At 42.9% G+C, this 12,257-nt stretch overlaps 1 protein-coding gene across 4 annotated transcripts in view; it reads left to right on the top strand.

Moving 5' to 3' along the window:
- SMARCA2 (SWI/SNF related BAF chromatin remodeling complex subunit ATPase 2) overlaps positions 1-8,245 on the top strand; it is a gene marked incomplete at both ends in the record, with an annotated part of 188,879 nt that extends 180,634 nt beyond the window's left edge. For all 4 annotated transcript variants that reach the window (XM_080709568.1, XM_080709567.1, XM_080709566.1 and 1 more), the window contains 3 exons: positions 853-985; positions 6,300-6,442; positions 8,210-8,245. In XM_080709568.1, the coding sequence (XP_080565694.1) occupies positions 853-985; positions 6,300-6,442; positions 8,210-8,245 (312 nt within the window). The remainder of the gene's footprint in view (positions 1-852; positions 986-6,299; positions 6,443-8,209) is intronic.
- Positions 8,246-12,257: the final 4,012 nt, after the last annotated feature.

Below are 12,257 nucleotides of genomic sequence, written 5' to 3'. Positions count from 1 at the left end.
TTGCAGAACCAATGCTGTGCGCCTGTAATAACTTTCCTCCTTCCCTGCCCTGGCTGCCACTTTTCTATTTTCTGTTCTCATGAATGTGACTACATCTATACCTCAGAAAGTGGGATCTTTCAGTACTTTTTGGTGACTGACTTATTTCACTTGGCATAGTGTCCTCAAAGTTCATCCATGGCATACCATGTGACAGGATTTCCTGCCTTTGCGCGTGGAGTAACATTCCATTATATGAGGTTCCCACATCTCCTCTAGCCATTCATGTTGTCTGTAGATACTTGGGTCTCTCCTGCTCTTGGCTGTTGTGGATAATGCTCCTACACCCATGGGTATGCAGATGTCTCCCCGGCACCCTGCTTTAACTATTGTGGATACCTACCCACAAATGGGATTGCTGGATCATGTAGCAGTTCTGTTTATAATGTTTTGTAGGAAAGGACTTATTTTGAACTTTATATCTCTCTCCACATATACACAGGAATGTGCTCAGGTGTGTGCATACACTAAAAATAAAGTGTTGATTGGATGAGCATTAGGGGAATAGCATTTTAAAGACAGTTGCTTTACCATTATATTACTATAGCATTTAATAGAAAAAATGAGAAATGAGGTTTGTTAATAGCCACCTGTCTCCCCCAAGCACACAATTACTTTGAAATGATTTTCCCTGCCTTTGGATGTGTTCCTCTTGGACTGTGTGCATGTATTTGGGTTCTGTGCTTTGCTCTTGGGTTTTCACATAGGCATAGCAGCCAGTGTTGACGTTTCCGCTTACGGAAGAGCACGTGGTGACAGTGCATCTTGGGCCCTCAGCTTGCAGTTTTTAACAGTGCCGCTCTGATCATTTAGATCTATGAAGACTCCATCGTCTTGCAGTCAGTGTTTAAGAGTGCTCGGCAGAAGATTGCCAAAGAGGAAGAAAGTGAGGAGGAAAGCAATGAAGAGGAGGAAGAGGAGGAGGAAGAGGAATCGGAGTCTGAAGGTGAGGCTGGGCTTCCGGTCCCTGCATTTCTTTCCCTCTTTGGCCAGTAAAGGTGTTTTGCTCAGATGCTGATAGACCAGGCTTTAGAGTTGGGGCGCTCTGGATTCAGGTGCTTGGTCTGCGTCGTCCTTGTTGGGTAACCTCATGCTTGTACCAGTCATGCTGTTTCCTCATCTGTAAGACTGAGATGAGCACAGAAGCAGCTCAGCACTCTCATAGCACTGGGAATGTTGCCTTTAAATGCTGGTACAACACTGGCATGGATACCACCTGCCTGCCGTGAGCACAAGCAGGCTCAAAACCTAGATGCTTGAGGCCTGTAGATTGCTGGCTTCACCAGCATCTGATTCAGTGGACTCTGTGGACGCTCAAGCATCTCCATTTCTAACAAGCTTCTATAGGCGGTGAGGCACAAACACCATACTTTGAGAATCACTGCTTTAGAAAATAATTGTCACACTAATTTGGAACCATGGACCATTTTATTCATCATCAAAATGGGGGTTGGTGAGAGGCAATTGCTCTTGTTGTTGTTTAAAATTTTGTTTGTAGCTGGGCGTGGTAGTGCATACTTGTAATCCTAGTACTTGGGAGGCTGAGACAGGAGGATCACAGGTTTGAGGACATCTCAGCAACTTAACAAGACTCTCAACAACATAGCAAGACCCTATTTTAAAACAAAAAATAAAAAGGGACTGGAGGTTTATCTTAGAGGTGGAATGTTTCTGGGTTCAAAATCTGCAGTAGAATATTATTTGGTGCCCTGTTGGGTTTTCCACCCAAAGCAATAAGCTTAATGCTTCCAAAATCTAAAATTGTTTATTCTTACCTAGTTTATTTTTTTTTATTTTGGTTGTGTGTGTGTGTGTGTGTGTGTGTGTGTGTGTGTGTGTGTGTGTGTGTGGTACTGGGGATAGAACCCAGAGATATTCTACCTCTGAACTATACCTCCAGCCTTTTTTATTTTGAAACTGGGTCTCTCTAGATTGATGAGAATCTTACTACTTCCTGAGTCTTACTACCGCCTGGGATCCTCTTGTCTCAGCCTTTCAAGTACTGGGATTGCATGTGTACACCACCACACCCAGCTGACTTAGTTGTTTTATACCCCATACCTTCTCTCAAAACAGCCCGTTATGTTATGGTCTGCATGTAAAATATGGACATAATTTTTGAAAATGTATATAATTCCTTTACCTACTTTGTAACTTAACATTTGGAGAAACCACTTTCCAGATTTTTCTACATATTGTTTTAAAGCATAATTTTTCTATACATGAACATTTATTTCCCCATCACATTATATGTGATATATTACATATAACATATCAAGATATATTAACATATATGACATTAATTAATGAATCTACAAATGAATTAACATCAAATAAGGCTCTTAGAAGAAGGCTTTTTATTCATTTAAAATAATGCTAGCTTAAACATTCTCACACCTAAATCATTGAAACCTCTTTTGTTTTTGTTTTGGTAGCCGTGGTACTCTGTATCAAACCCTGGGTCTTTTGCATGCTAGGCAAGCACTTTACCACTGAGCTATTCCCAGCCATGAGAACATTTTTAAAATGTCTGATCTAGACATGGTGGCACACGCCTCTGATCCCAGTACTTGGGAGGCTGAGACAGGAGGATCCCAGGTTCCTGGCCAGCCTCAAAAGCTTAGCAAAGTGCACTGCAACTTAGTGAGATCTTGTTTCAAAATAAAAATCAAAATATCTTATGCATACACATCACCACACAGAATTGAGTTTATATCCTCAACAGCGCTATGTCTGTGTCTTTTCCCATACCCTAGTCTAGTCTTGGTATTATTTTTAGTGATCCTGCCTTTTGTTGTTAATTTAACCTTTCTCAATTTCATATGGAAGTAGGTTATTCCCTAGTTCTAAGGGAATATTCCCTAGTTCTACATAGTTCTACATTAGCAGCTATAGATTTCATTATTTTACAGCCAGATTTATCTTTGTGTGTGTGTGTGTGTGGTGCTGGGGATTAAACCCAGGGGCATTCTATCTCCAAGCTACACCCCCAGCCCAATTTTTTTATTCTCTATTTTGAAACAGGGTCTCACTAAGTTGGGGAGGGCCTCATCTAAGTAGCTAAGGCTGGTCATGAACCCAGATCCTCCTGTCTCAGCCTCCCAAGTACTAGGATTACAAGCGTATGCCACCACGCCAGGCATAGCAGATTTCTAATCCATTTTTAAATAGCTGCCTCTTATCTCATCTGTCAATTTAAGTTTTTCCCCCCAATCTCTCTTGAGACTTGGTATAATAATTTTATATTGCTGCTATAACAAATTAACACAAATCCAGTGACTCACTGCAACCCAAATGTGCCATTGTGTGCTATATTATCTTTCCCAAGTTCAGCTTGGGTCTCTCTGGACTGAATTCAAAGGGCAGCATGCTGGGCTCCTTGGTGGAGGCTCTAGATTTCTTGCTCATCCTGGTGGTTGGCAGAAATTAGCTTCAGTGTAGTTGTAGGACCAAAGTTCCTGTTTTCTTCCTGGAAAACTTGCCCTGCTGGTTTTATCTTTAAACCCAGCAGCAATGAATCGAGTCCATCTCAGGTTGCATCTCTTTGAACCTCTCTTCTGTCCCTTCTACTTTTAAGGACTCTAGTGATTACAGTGTCTCACCCGGATAATCCAGAATTATCGCCCCACCTCAAGGCCTGATGATTAGCAACCTTTGTCCCTTTTGCCACATCTGGTAACAGGTTCTGGGATTGAGACAAGAGCATCTTTGGAAAGGGAGGAGTCTATACTCTGCCTATCTTGTTTGGTGCTTGGAAGTGCACACTCAGGCATAAAAAGACTTCAGAAAGCTGTGGGTACAAATCCATTGGCACGATAGCTCTAGACTGCCCCACGCTCCAGAGGACATTTAGATTGTCCTTCGGGACATATTTTCTTTCTTACCTTTAACTGTTGGTCTTTTGTCTTTGACCCTTCATAGAGATTTTTGTACTCCATTGTCCAGAGGAGGTATACCTGTGTAGTTGAAGAAGCTTCACTTTCTCTTTCCAGATTATTTAGGAATGCCCAGGATGATGGGATGATGGCATCAACTTTTTAGAGGCATATCTCTATGTATTTCCATTAATAAGAAGGCCCTTCTGTCTCCAATCTTGTCCTAAGTCACCCCATTCCAGGCTCACCGTGGTATATCACATGAAGCAGCAGCCACCTGGGATGGGTTGGAGCCTTGGCTAGGAATGCTATGTCCTGCAGCTGGCCAGCCTTGGCCCCATTTGGGATGGGGGAGGGGCACATGCAGCCACTATACTTCAAAACAGCCCCTCTCATCTCTCCTTAGCTTGTATTTCTCGGAGGATTTTATTGGTATAAATGCTTTATGTGTTCCTTCATGTCACAGAAATCTAAAAATGGCTCACCTCTAAGATTCCTTCCACAACCACCTGGTTCCTTGAGACCCACTGAACATGATGTTCTAGTATGAGCCCCACATTCTCAGTGACCTCACCACCAAATACAGAAGGTGGTATTGATGGGTGCCTGTCCCAGGAGGACACCGAGTAGCTTTTCTTTGTTAATTGGGATGTACACCTAGGTCTGTCCTGTAGCACTTTGAACCCTTGCAAGTACTTTTCTTACTATTCTCAGAATGGTCCCTTGAGAATGGAAATGAGCGTGGTCTTCTGAAGGCCTATTTGGCAGAACACAGCAGTGCACCATGTGGCTGCATCCACCGTGCCTCCCCCAGATTCTGCCAAGATAGGTTAAGAAGTAGGTGTATGGCAACTCTGCTTGCCCTGACAGAGACTGGAAACTTCAGTACCTCTTACCATTAATAGTGTACCATGGCAGAAACTTTTTAAGTGATAGATTAAAAAAAGTTTCACATATATGAATACAAACAAAGGTTTGTGGTATGGGCATATATGAAAATCCCTTTGTGGCTGGGTGTGGTGGCACACACTTGTAACCCCCACGCTTGGGAGGCTGAGACAGGAGGATCGCACGTGTTCGAAGCCAGCCTCAGCTACTTAGTGAGACCCTGTTTCCAAATAAAATATAAAAAAGGTCTGGGAGTATAGCCCGGAAGTAGAAATCCTCTGGGTTCCACCCCCAGTACCACCAAAAAAAAAAAAAAAAAAAAAAAAAAGAAAAGAAAAGAAAAAAAAGAAAATCCCTTTGTGATAACTATATAGAAATCCAAATATCCCAGGCACAGTGGCACTCTGCTATAATCTAGCACTTGGGAGACTGAGACAGGAAGATTGCTGATTCAAGATCAGCCTCAGCAACTTAGTGAGACTCTATTTCAAAACAAAAACTAAAAATGGCTGAGGATGCAGCTCAGAGGTAGAATGCCCCTTGGCTCCATCTTCAGTTTTATACACACACACACACACACACACACACACACACACAGCCGCCTGGTATGTGTATGAACATATACATATGATATATGTATGTACATATACACATATTTGTATATGTACATATTTGAATTCTGTATATTTTAGAGAGCTTCTGTAGAATTACACACAGACAGATAAATGGGTGTATATACAGGAATGGACTGTACTCCCCCTAACCCCAATGGAAACAATCACCAGAAAGAGAACTTAAGGGAGATGGGCAGGGAAAGGAACCTTTTGAAGGCATGTTCATGTCTTGATTTTGATTTCCATTTTGTGCCTTTTTGTGTCATTCAGAATATTATTCCACCAGGTTTAAGTACACTAGAGTTATCTAGTAAAAATAATGGCTTATTTTTAACCGTGTGTGTAGGGGGGTGTGTGTGTGTACTGGAGACTGAACTTGGGCATTCTATTTCTGAGCTACACCCCCCAGCTCTTTTTATTTTTATTTTTGTTTCAAAACAGGCTCTCATTAGGTTGTTGAGGGTCTCAACTGAACTGCTGAGGCTGGTTCTCCAACCTACGATTTTCCGGTTTCAGCTCCCAAGTACTGGGATTACAGGCATGCGCACACACACACACACACACACACCCCAGCTTTCTTTATATTTCAATACAAAGTTTTGATTGAATAAATGCCTGCACACCTCATTGTCCCCGGAGAAAGAAAAAGATGAGGTTGCCCTGTGAAATCTGCTTCCCCCTTGTTGCCAGTTTTATTTGACTGTGTAATTTATCTTCCAAACACAGGCACAGGAAAGGGTGCTCACCGGACAGGGCTAGAACAGGCTTGTCGGAAGCTCTGGGCTCTCTGAGACATTTGGTCTGCTATCTCTACGTGGGATTCTTTTCCTGTCTGTAAAAAGACTCCTCAGTGACTCTTCATTGATGTCTCTTTTTGTTGTAGCAAAATCTGTTAAGGTGAAAATAAAGCTCAATAAAAAAGATGAGAAAGGCCGGGACAAAGGCAAAGGAAAGAAAAGGCCCAATCGAGGAAAGGCCAAACCTGTCGTGAGCGATCTTGACAGCGACGAAGAGCAAGATGAAAACGTAGGTGTGGGGCCTGACAGAGGCCGACGGGGCCCCATCCCACCCCACCCCCAGCCCCGGGCTCAGGGAGGGGGGTGAGCAGAGTTCTGCTCTCCTTGAGATGGAGAACAATGAATCTGGGGCTTTGTATATAGCTTTTTGAATAGTCTTCAAAACTGAAAATCTGCTAAATCATTTTCCCTCCCCCCTTCCTCTTTTTTAATCTTCCCTCATGCTTACTTACAAATACAGTTTTCTTCATGGCTGGTTAATATTGTCTATCCATCACACCCAGCATGATGCCTGGTGTATTTCAGATTAGATGAAATAATGATTAAAGAGTGTGCAGACGTGTTGTGATGTCAGAGATTGAAGGTGTCGTGCAATTACACACCTAGCGGCATTGTTTTTTAATATTTGGAAAATTCAGAGTATCTTTTGAGCTAAGACATGAAATAGGTGCCTTGCTGTGTGGTGTATGTTTAATGCTCGTATTAGCATCGTGGGAGAGATGTCACTCTCAAGACACTCATCTTACAGACACAACACTTGGGTTCTGTGTGTTTCATTCCAGGTCATGGAGCAAGTAAACAGCAGGGACTGAATTCAGTCCTGGGTAGCATACCTTAATCTAGTGCACTGTCCTTGCCTGAAACTTAGAAACTCCCTTCCATTTTGTTTACTTTCCAGGGGAGCTCTGGTTCCTGAATACCCTATTCTCTCTCTCTATATATATTTTTTTCTTCCCTTTTTTGGAGTATTGAGTATTGAATCCAGGGGCTTTCTACCTTTGAGCCACACCCCTACCCCTATTTTTTATTCTTTCTTTCTTTCTTTCTTTCTTTGGTGGTACTGGGGGTAGAACCCAGAGGCTTTCTACCTCCGGGCTATACTCCAAGACCTATTTTATATTTTATTTGGAAACAGGGTCTCACTAACTTGCTGAGAGCCTCACTAAGTAGCTGAGGCTGGCTTTCGAACCTGTGCGATCCTCCTGTCTCAGCCTCCCAAGGGCGGAGATTACAAGCGTGCGCCACCATGCTCAGCTTATTCTTTATTTTTTAAATAGGGTCTCACTAAGTTGCAAAGGGCCTCACTAAGTAGCTAAGGCTGGCCGTGAGCCTGTGATCCTCCTGTCTTAGCCTCCCAAGTACTGGGATTACAAGCTTGCACCACCACACCAGACTCTTTCTTTTTGATAAAGGTAAGTTTTTATTTTGTATACATATATGTGCATGTGTATATATACGTGTATGCATACATACAATACACACACACACACACACACACACACACATCATGCACACACACACACCCCAGTGTGATTTTTTTTTTTACAACACATTGTCACTCTGGTCTGACTAGGAAGTTTGAGAACTATTCCTAGCCCAGCCTTAGCCCTTGATTCAAGTAACTGCAGATGTATTTAAAATACTATGTTTCCTCTAGATAACTTACCGATGTACTCACCTTAAATGCATGGTACTTTTCTCCTCCCATGAGTTTTCGAAAACAGAGCTGGAATAAAAATTAGTAGTCATAAACCTTTGAAGCCAATGTGTAAAAGAACAGACAAGCAGCATAGATGGGTATTGTCTCAATGAGGCACTCCCCTGCTGGGCCCGGAGGCTGTGCTTGCCACTGAAGGGTGCGTCTGTCTTCCTACAGAGACAGATCGGGAGCATCAAATAATTCCAAAATGGCACTGCATTTATACTTTGCCTACTGATAGTGGATCATTATGGCTCTTCTTTAAGATGTGACTTTCTTTCATCTTCTCACTTACAGGAACAGTCAGAAGCAAGCGGGACTGATGGCGAGTGATGTCTCTGGACCTTTTTCCCGTGGTAGAACTGAGTCCTTTCCTCCCCTCTCTCATTTCTGCCCAGTGAGCTCACCTGTCATTTGGGCGCTGGGTTGTTTTTACGTCCTCACCGTCATTTATAAACTAGCTTTAGGATAGTGCCAGACAAACATATGATATCATGGTGTAAAAAAACACACGCAAATATTTGTAACATATTGTGACCAAATGGGCCTCAAAGATTCAAAGATTAAAACAAAAGCTTTTGATGGAAAAGATGTGGGTGGATAGTATATTTCTATGGTGGGTCTAATTTGGTAACGGTTTGATTGTGCCTGGTTTTATCACCTGTTCAGATGAGATTTTTTTGTCTTTTGTAGCACTGATAACCAGGAGAAGCCATTAAAAGCCACTGGTTATTTTATTTTTCATCAGGCAATTTTCAAGATTTTTATTTGTTCGATATTGGTTTTTTTTTTACACTGTGGTACATATAAGCGACTTTAATAGGTGATAAATGTACAGTAGTTAGATTTCACCTGCATATACATTTTTCCATTTTATGCTCTATGATCTGAAAAATGAACGCTTTTTGAATTGTATAAGATTTATGTCTACTGTAAACATTGCTTACTTTTTTTGTTCTTGGTTTAAAAAAAAACTTTTGTTGAAATCGCTATTGAATATTGCAATCTATATAGTGTACTGAATGGCTTCTTTTGTCCACCTGATCTCCTATGTTACCAATGTGTATTGTCTCCTTCTCCCTAAAGTGTACTTAATCTTTGCTTTCTTTGCACAATGTCTTTGGTTGCAAGTCATAAGCCTGAGGCAAATAAAATTCCAGTAATTTCAAAGAATGTGGTGTTGGTGCTTTCCTAATAAAGAAATAATTTAGCTCCACAGATGTTGCCTCTTGTTTTTGAGTCTTAAGAGATTGAAAACTAAAGTGGCCGTTTCTTGCAGAAAACCAAGCAAGTTTTTGGTTCAAACCAACAGGTAAGGGGTTGGGGGGGAGAGATTCTGTCTTCTGGAATGAGCTAGGTATGTTACAAGGAGAGGAAACTACTGCTTCCCTGACTACTCTAAACTGTGTGTGTGTGTGTGTGTGTGTGTGTGTGTGTGTGTGTGTGTGTATTTGGTAGTACTGGGGATGGAATCCAGGGACTTTTCTACCACCGGGCTGTACTCCCAAACCTATTTTATATTTTATTTGGAAACAGGGTCTCACTAAGTTGCTGAGAGCCTCACTCAGTAGCTGAGGCTGGTTTCGAACCTGCGCGATCCTCCTGTCTCAGCCTCCCAAGCGCTGGGATTACAAGTGTGCACCACCACGCCTGGAAGCTCTAAACTATTAAATAGTAGAAGAGATGCTGCTGTGGACCAAGCCATACCAACTTCCTGTTCAGCCTTGTCTCATGGGTTAAGTCCTGTTGATTAGCCAGAAAATTTCAATAGCTATTTGTATCATTTGATTTTTAGAGATTTCAAAAGTGGTCAGTAGAAAGACTGGCTCAGTGCACACCATAGACCCTCCTGCGGAGAGGTGACAGTCACTCATGTTTTTTTTTCCCCACCCTTCTTTTTAGTAAAATAACATCGGAAATTAAGTTGCAATCATCACAACACTTCACCCCTATCACTTTAGCACAAATCTCCTTAGAATGGGCCAGCCACAGTCCCATGGTCATACCAAAAGGAATTAGCAGAGTTCCCTAATATCTAATATATAAGCCATAGTCTCATTTTTTCCAATTTCCTAAAATTGCCTTAGGTGTATATTTTTAACTACAGTCTGATGAAGGTACCTACATTGTATTCAATTGCCATGTTTTTCTCAAGAGAGTGTGTGTGTGTGTGTGTGTGTGTGTGTGTGTGTGTGTGTGTGTATGATACTAGGAAGTGAACCCAGGGGCATTCTGCCTCTGAGCTACACCCCCAGCCCTTCTTATTTTTTGTTTTGAAACAGGGCCTCACTAAGTTGCCGAGGCTGGCATCTGCAATCCTGTCTCAGCATGCACCACCATATCCAGATATACTGGATTTTCTTACTGAGATGCTTTAGTATCAGTTCAAGGAAGACAGTCTCCTTTCCCTTCTTCCACTTCTGTGTCCTCTATACATCCTGAGCTCCTTCTTGACTTTAGAGGCATTGCTGTTCCTAACCTATCAAAACCATTGTCTGTATGGCTCAAGATTTCTACTGTGCAGAACATCTTCTACCCCTGCCACTGATGTGATGTCCCTGTCTGACTAGTGGGAACGTGAGCTGTCACATCCAACCCATACAGGAGTCGGCCCTGTGTCCAGCGCATCCATGGTGTGCATCCTGCATGCTCATCATCACTGTAGCTGCTCAGTTAATGCTCCATCACGGTGTCTGTGTCACTAATCTCGTCCCCAACAGGCACTGTATCACCACTTATCATCATAGGATAAAGACTATACACTAAACATATGCATCTGTCAGGTGCCCAAGCAAATCATGGGGTCCGAAGATTTTTCTCAATAAACCCTGGGTGCTGTCAGTGGGTCAAATGTGAACTTGGTCACTGCCTATTCATGGTTCTATTTACCATCCAATGGATGGGTTGTAGCAGTAGTGATAGCCACCAGGTGCCACTGTGGGGAGGGAGAGAGAAAGAGGCAGGCCATTCGGAGCTCACACATTGACCTACGCACCACATCATGGCAGCTACTTTGTTCAGCTCCAGTGACTGAGCACTGGAAGGCCTAGTTATTTCCAGGCCTAGTGGTTTACTAGGAAGAGTAAGCTAAGAGTATTAGGCTATGTACTGAGTCCTTTAATGATATCATCATCATATTCAGTTTTAAGAACCTTGTAAAGAAGGTATGGTTTGTTCCCATTTTACAAATAAGGATAATGCAAATGAGAGATTGAATAACTGTGTCCTGTGCACCAGAACTAGATTTGGAAGGTAGAGTGCCTTGACTTCAGGGCCCACATTCCTTGCTGCCCCACCTCTGCAGTGGGGTGGCCTGGAGCTTCTCTCGTTAAAAAGCCTAACACTGGCTGACACATGGGCTTACCACCAAAACAAGTCTGGTTCCTGTGGCTGAGAATGGAGTTTACCTCTTAAACACAGTTTTCTTGCCTGGGCCCTACTACCCTGGTTCTTTATCCACAGGCTGTTCACAGGCTGTTCCCCAAAGCCCAGGACCTCATATGGCTCTTAGGCTCAAACTATAGCTAGATTCCAAAGGCTGAGACCTAGCTGAGCTGAATGTCACTGCTGCGAGGAGATGAGATTGGGTCTCCAGTGAACATGGACAGAAACCAAGTTCACATTTGCCCCACTGACACCAAGGATTTGCCAAGAATAGGTTTTTAGGCCCCTGGTCTCTGTAGGCACCCGACAGGGCCCGTTTAGCTTGCAATTACGGTAGTCTCCCTTATCTATTTTACTTTCCATGGTTTCTGTTATCCTGGGTCAAGTGTGGTTCAAAAATATCAAGTGGAAAAGTAAGTCATAAGTTTGTTTTTTTCTTAACTGTACCATTCCTCAGTAGAATGATGAGCTCTTGCACCATCCTGCCCACCACGTGAATCATCCCTGTGCCCTGCATATTGGTGCTGTATGCACTAGTCACCTGGTGGTCCCCACCGAGCTGTCCAGGTGGCAGTATCACAGAGTTCCTACTGAAGTAAGAGGGTTGGTGTGGCCTTACCACACCACAATGTCTACATCATTTCTCTCTCTCCCTCTCTCTCTCTCCTCTCTTACTTTCCTCACTCTCTCTCTTTGTTGTGGTACTGGGGATGGAACCCAGAGGCATTCTGCCTCCAAACTATAGCCCCAGCCTGATTGTGTGTGTGTGTGTGTGTGTGTGTGTGTGTGTGTGTGTGTGTGTGAGGTATCTGGGGATGAAACCCAGGGGCATCCAACCTCCAAGCTATACCCGCAGCCCTATTTTTTATTCTTTATTTTGAAAAAGGCTCTCACTGAGTTGCAAAGAGCCTCACTAAGTAGCTGAGGCTGTCTGCGAACCATTATCCTCCTGTCTCAGCCT

Source organism: Muscardinus avellanarius (assembly GCF_963383645.1).
Source record: "Muscardinus avellanarius genome assembly, chromosome: 13".
NCBI lineage: Eukaryota > Metazoa > Chordata > Mammalia > Rodentia > Gliridae > Muscardinus > Muscardinus avellanarius.
This window is presented reverse-complemented; position numbering and strand designations above follow the sequence as displayed.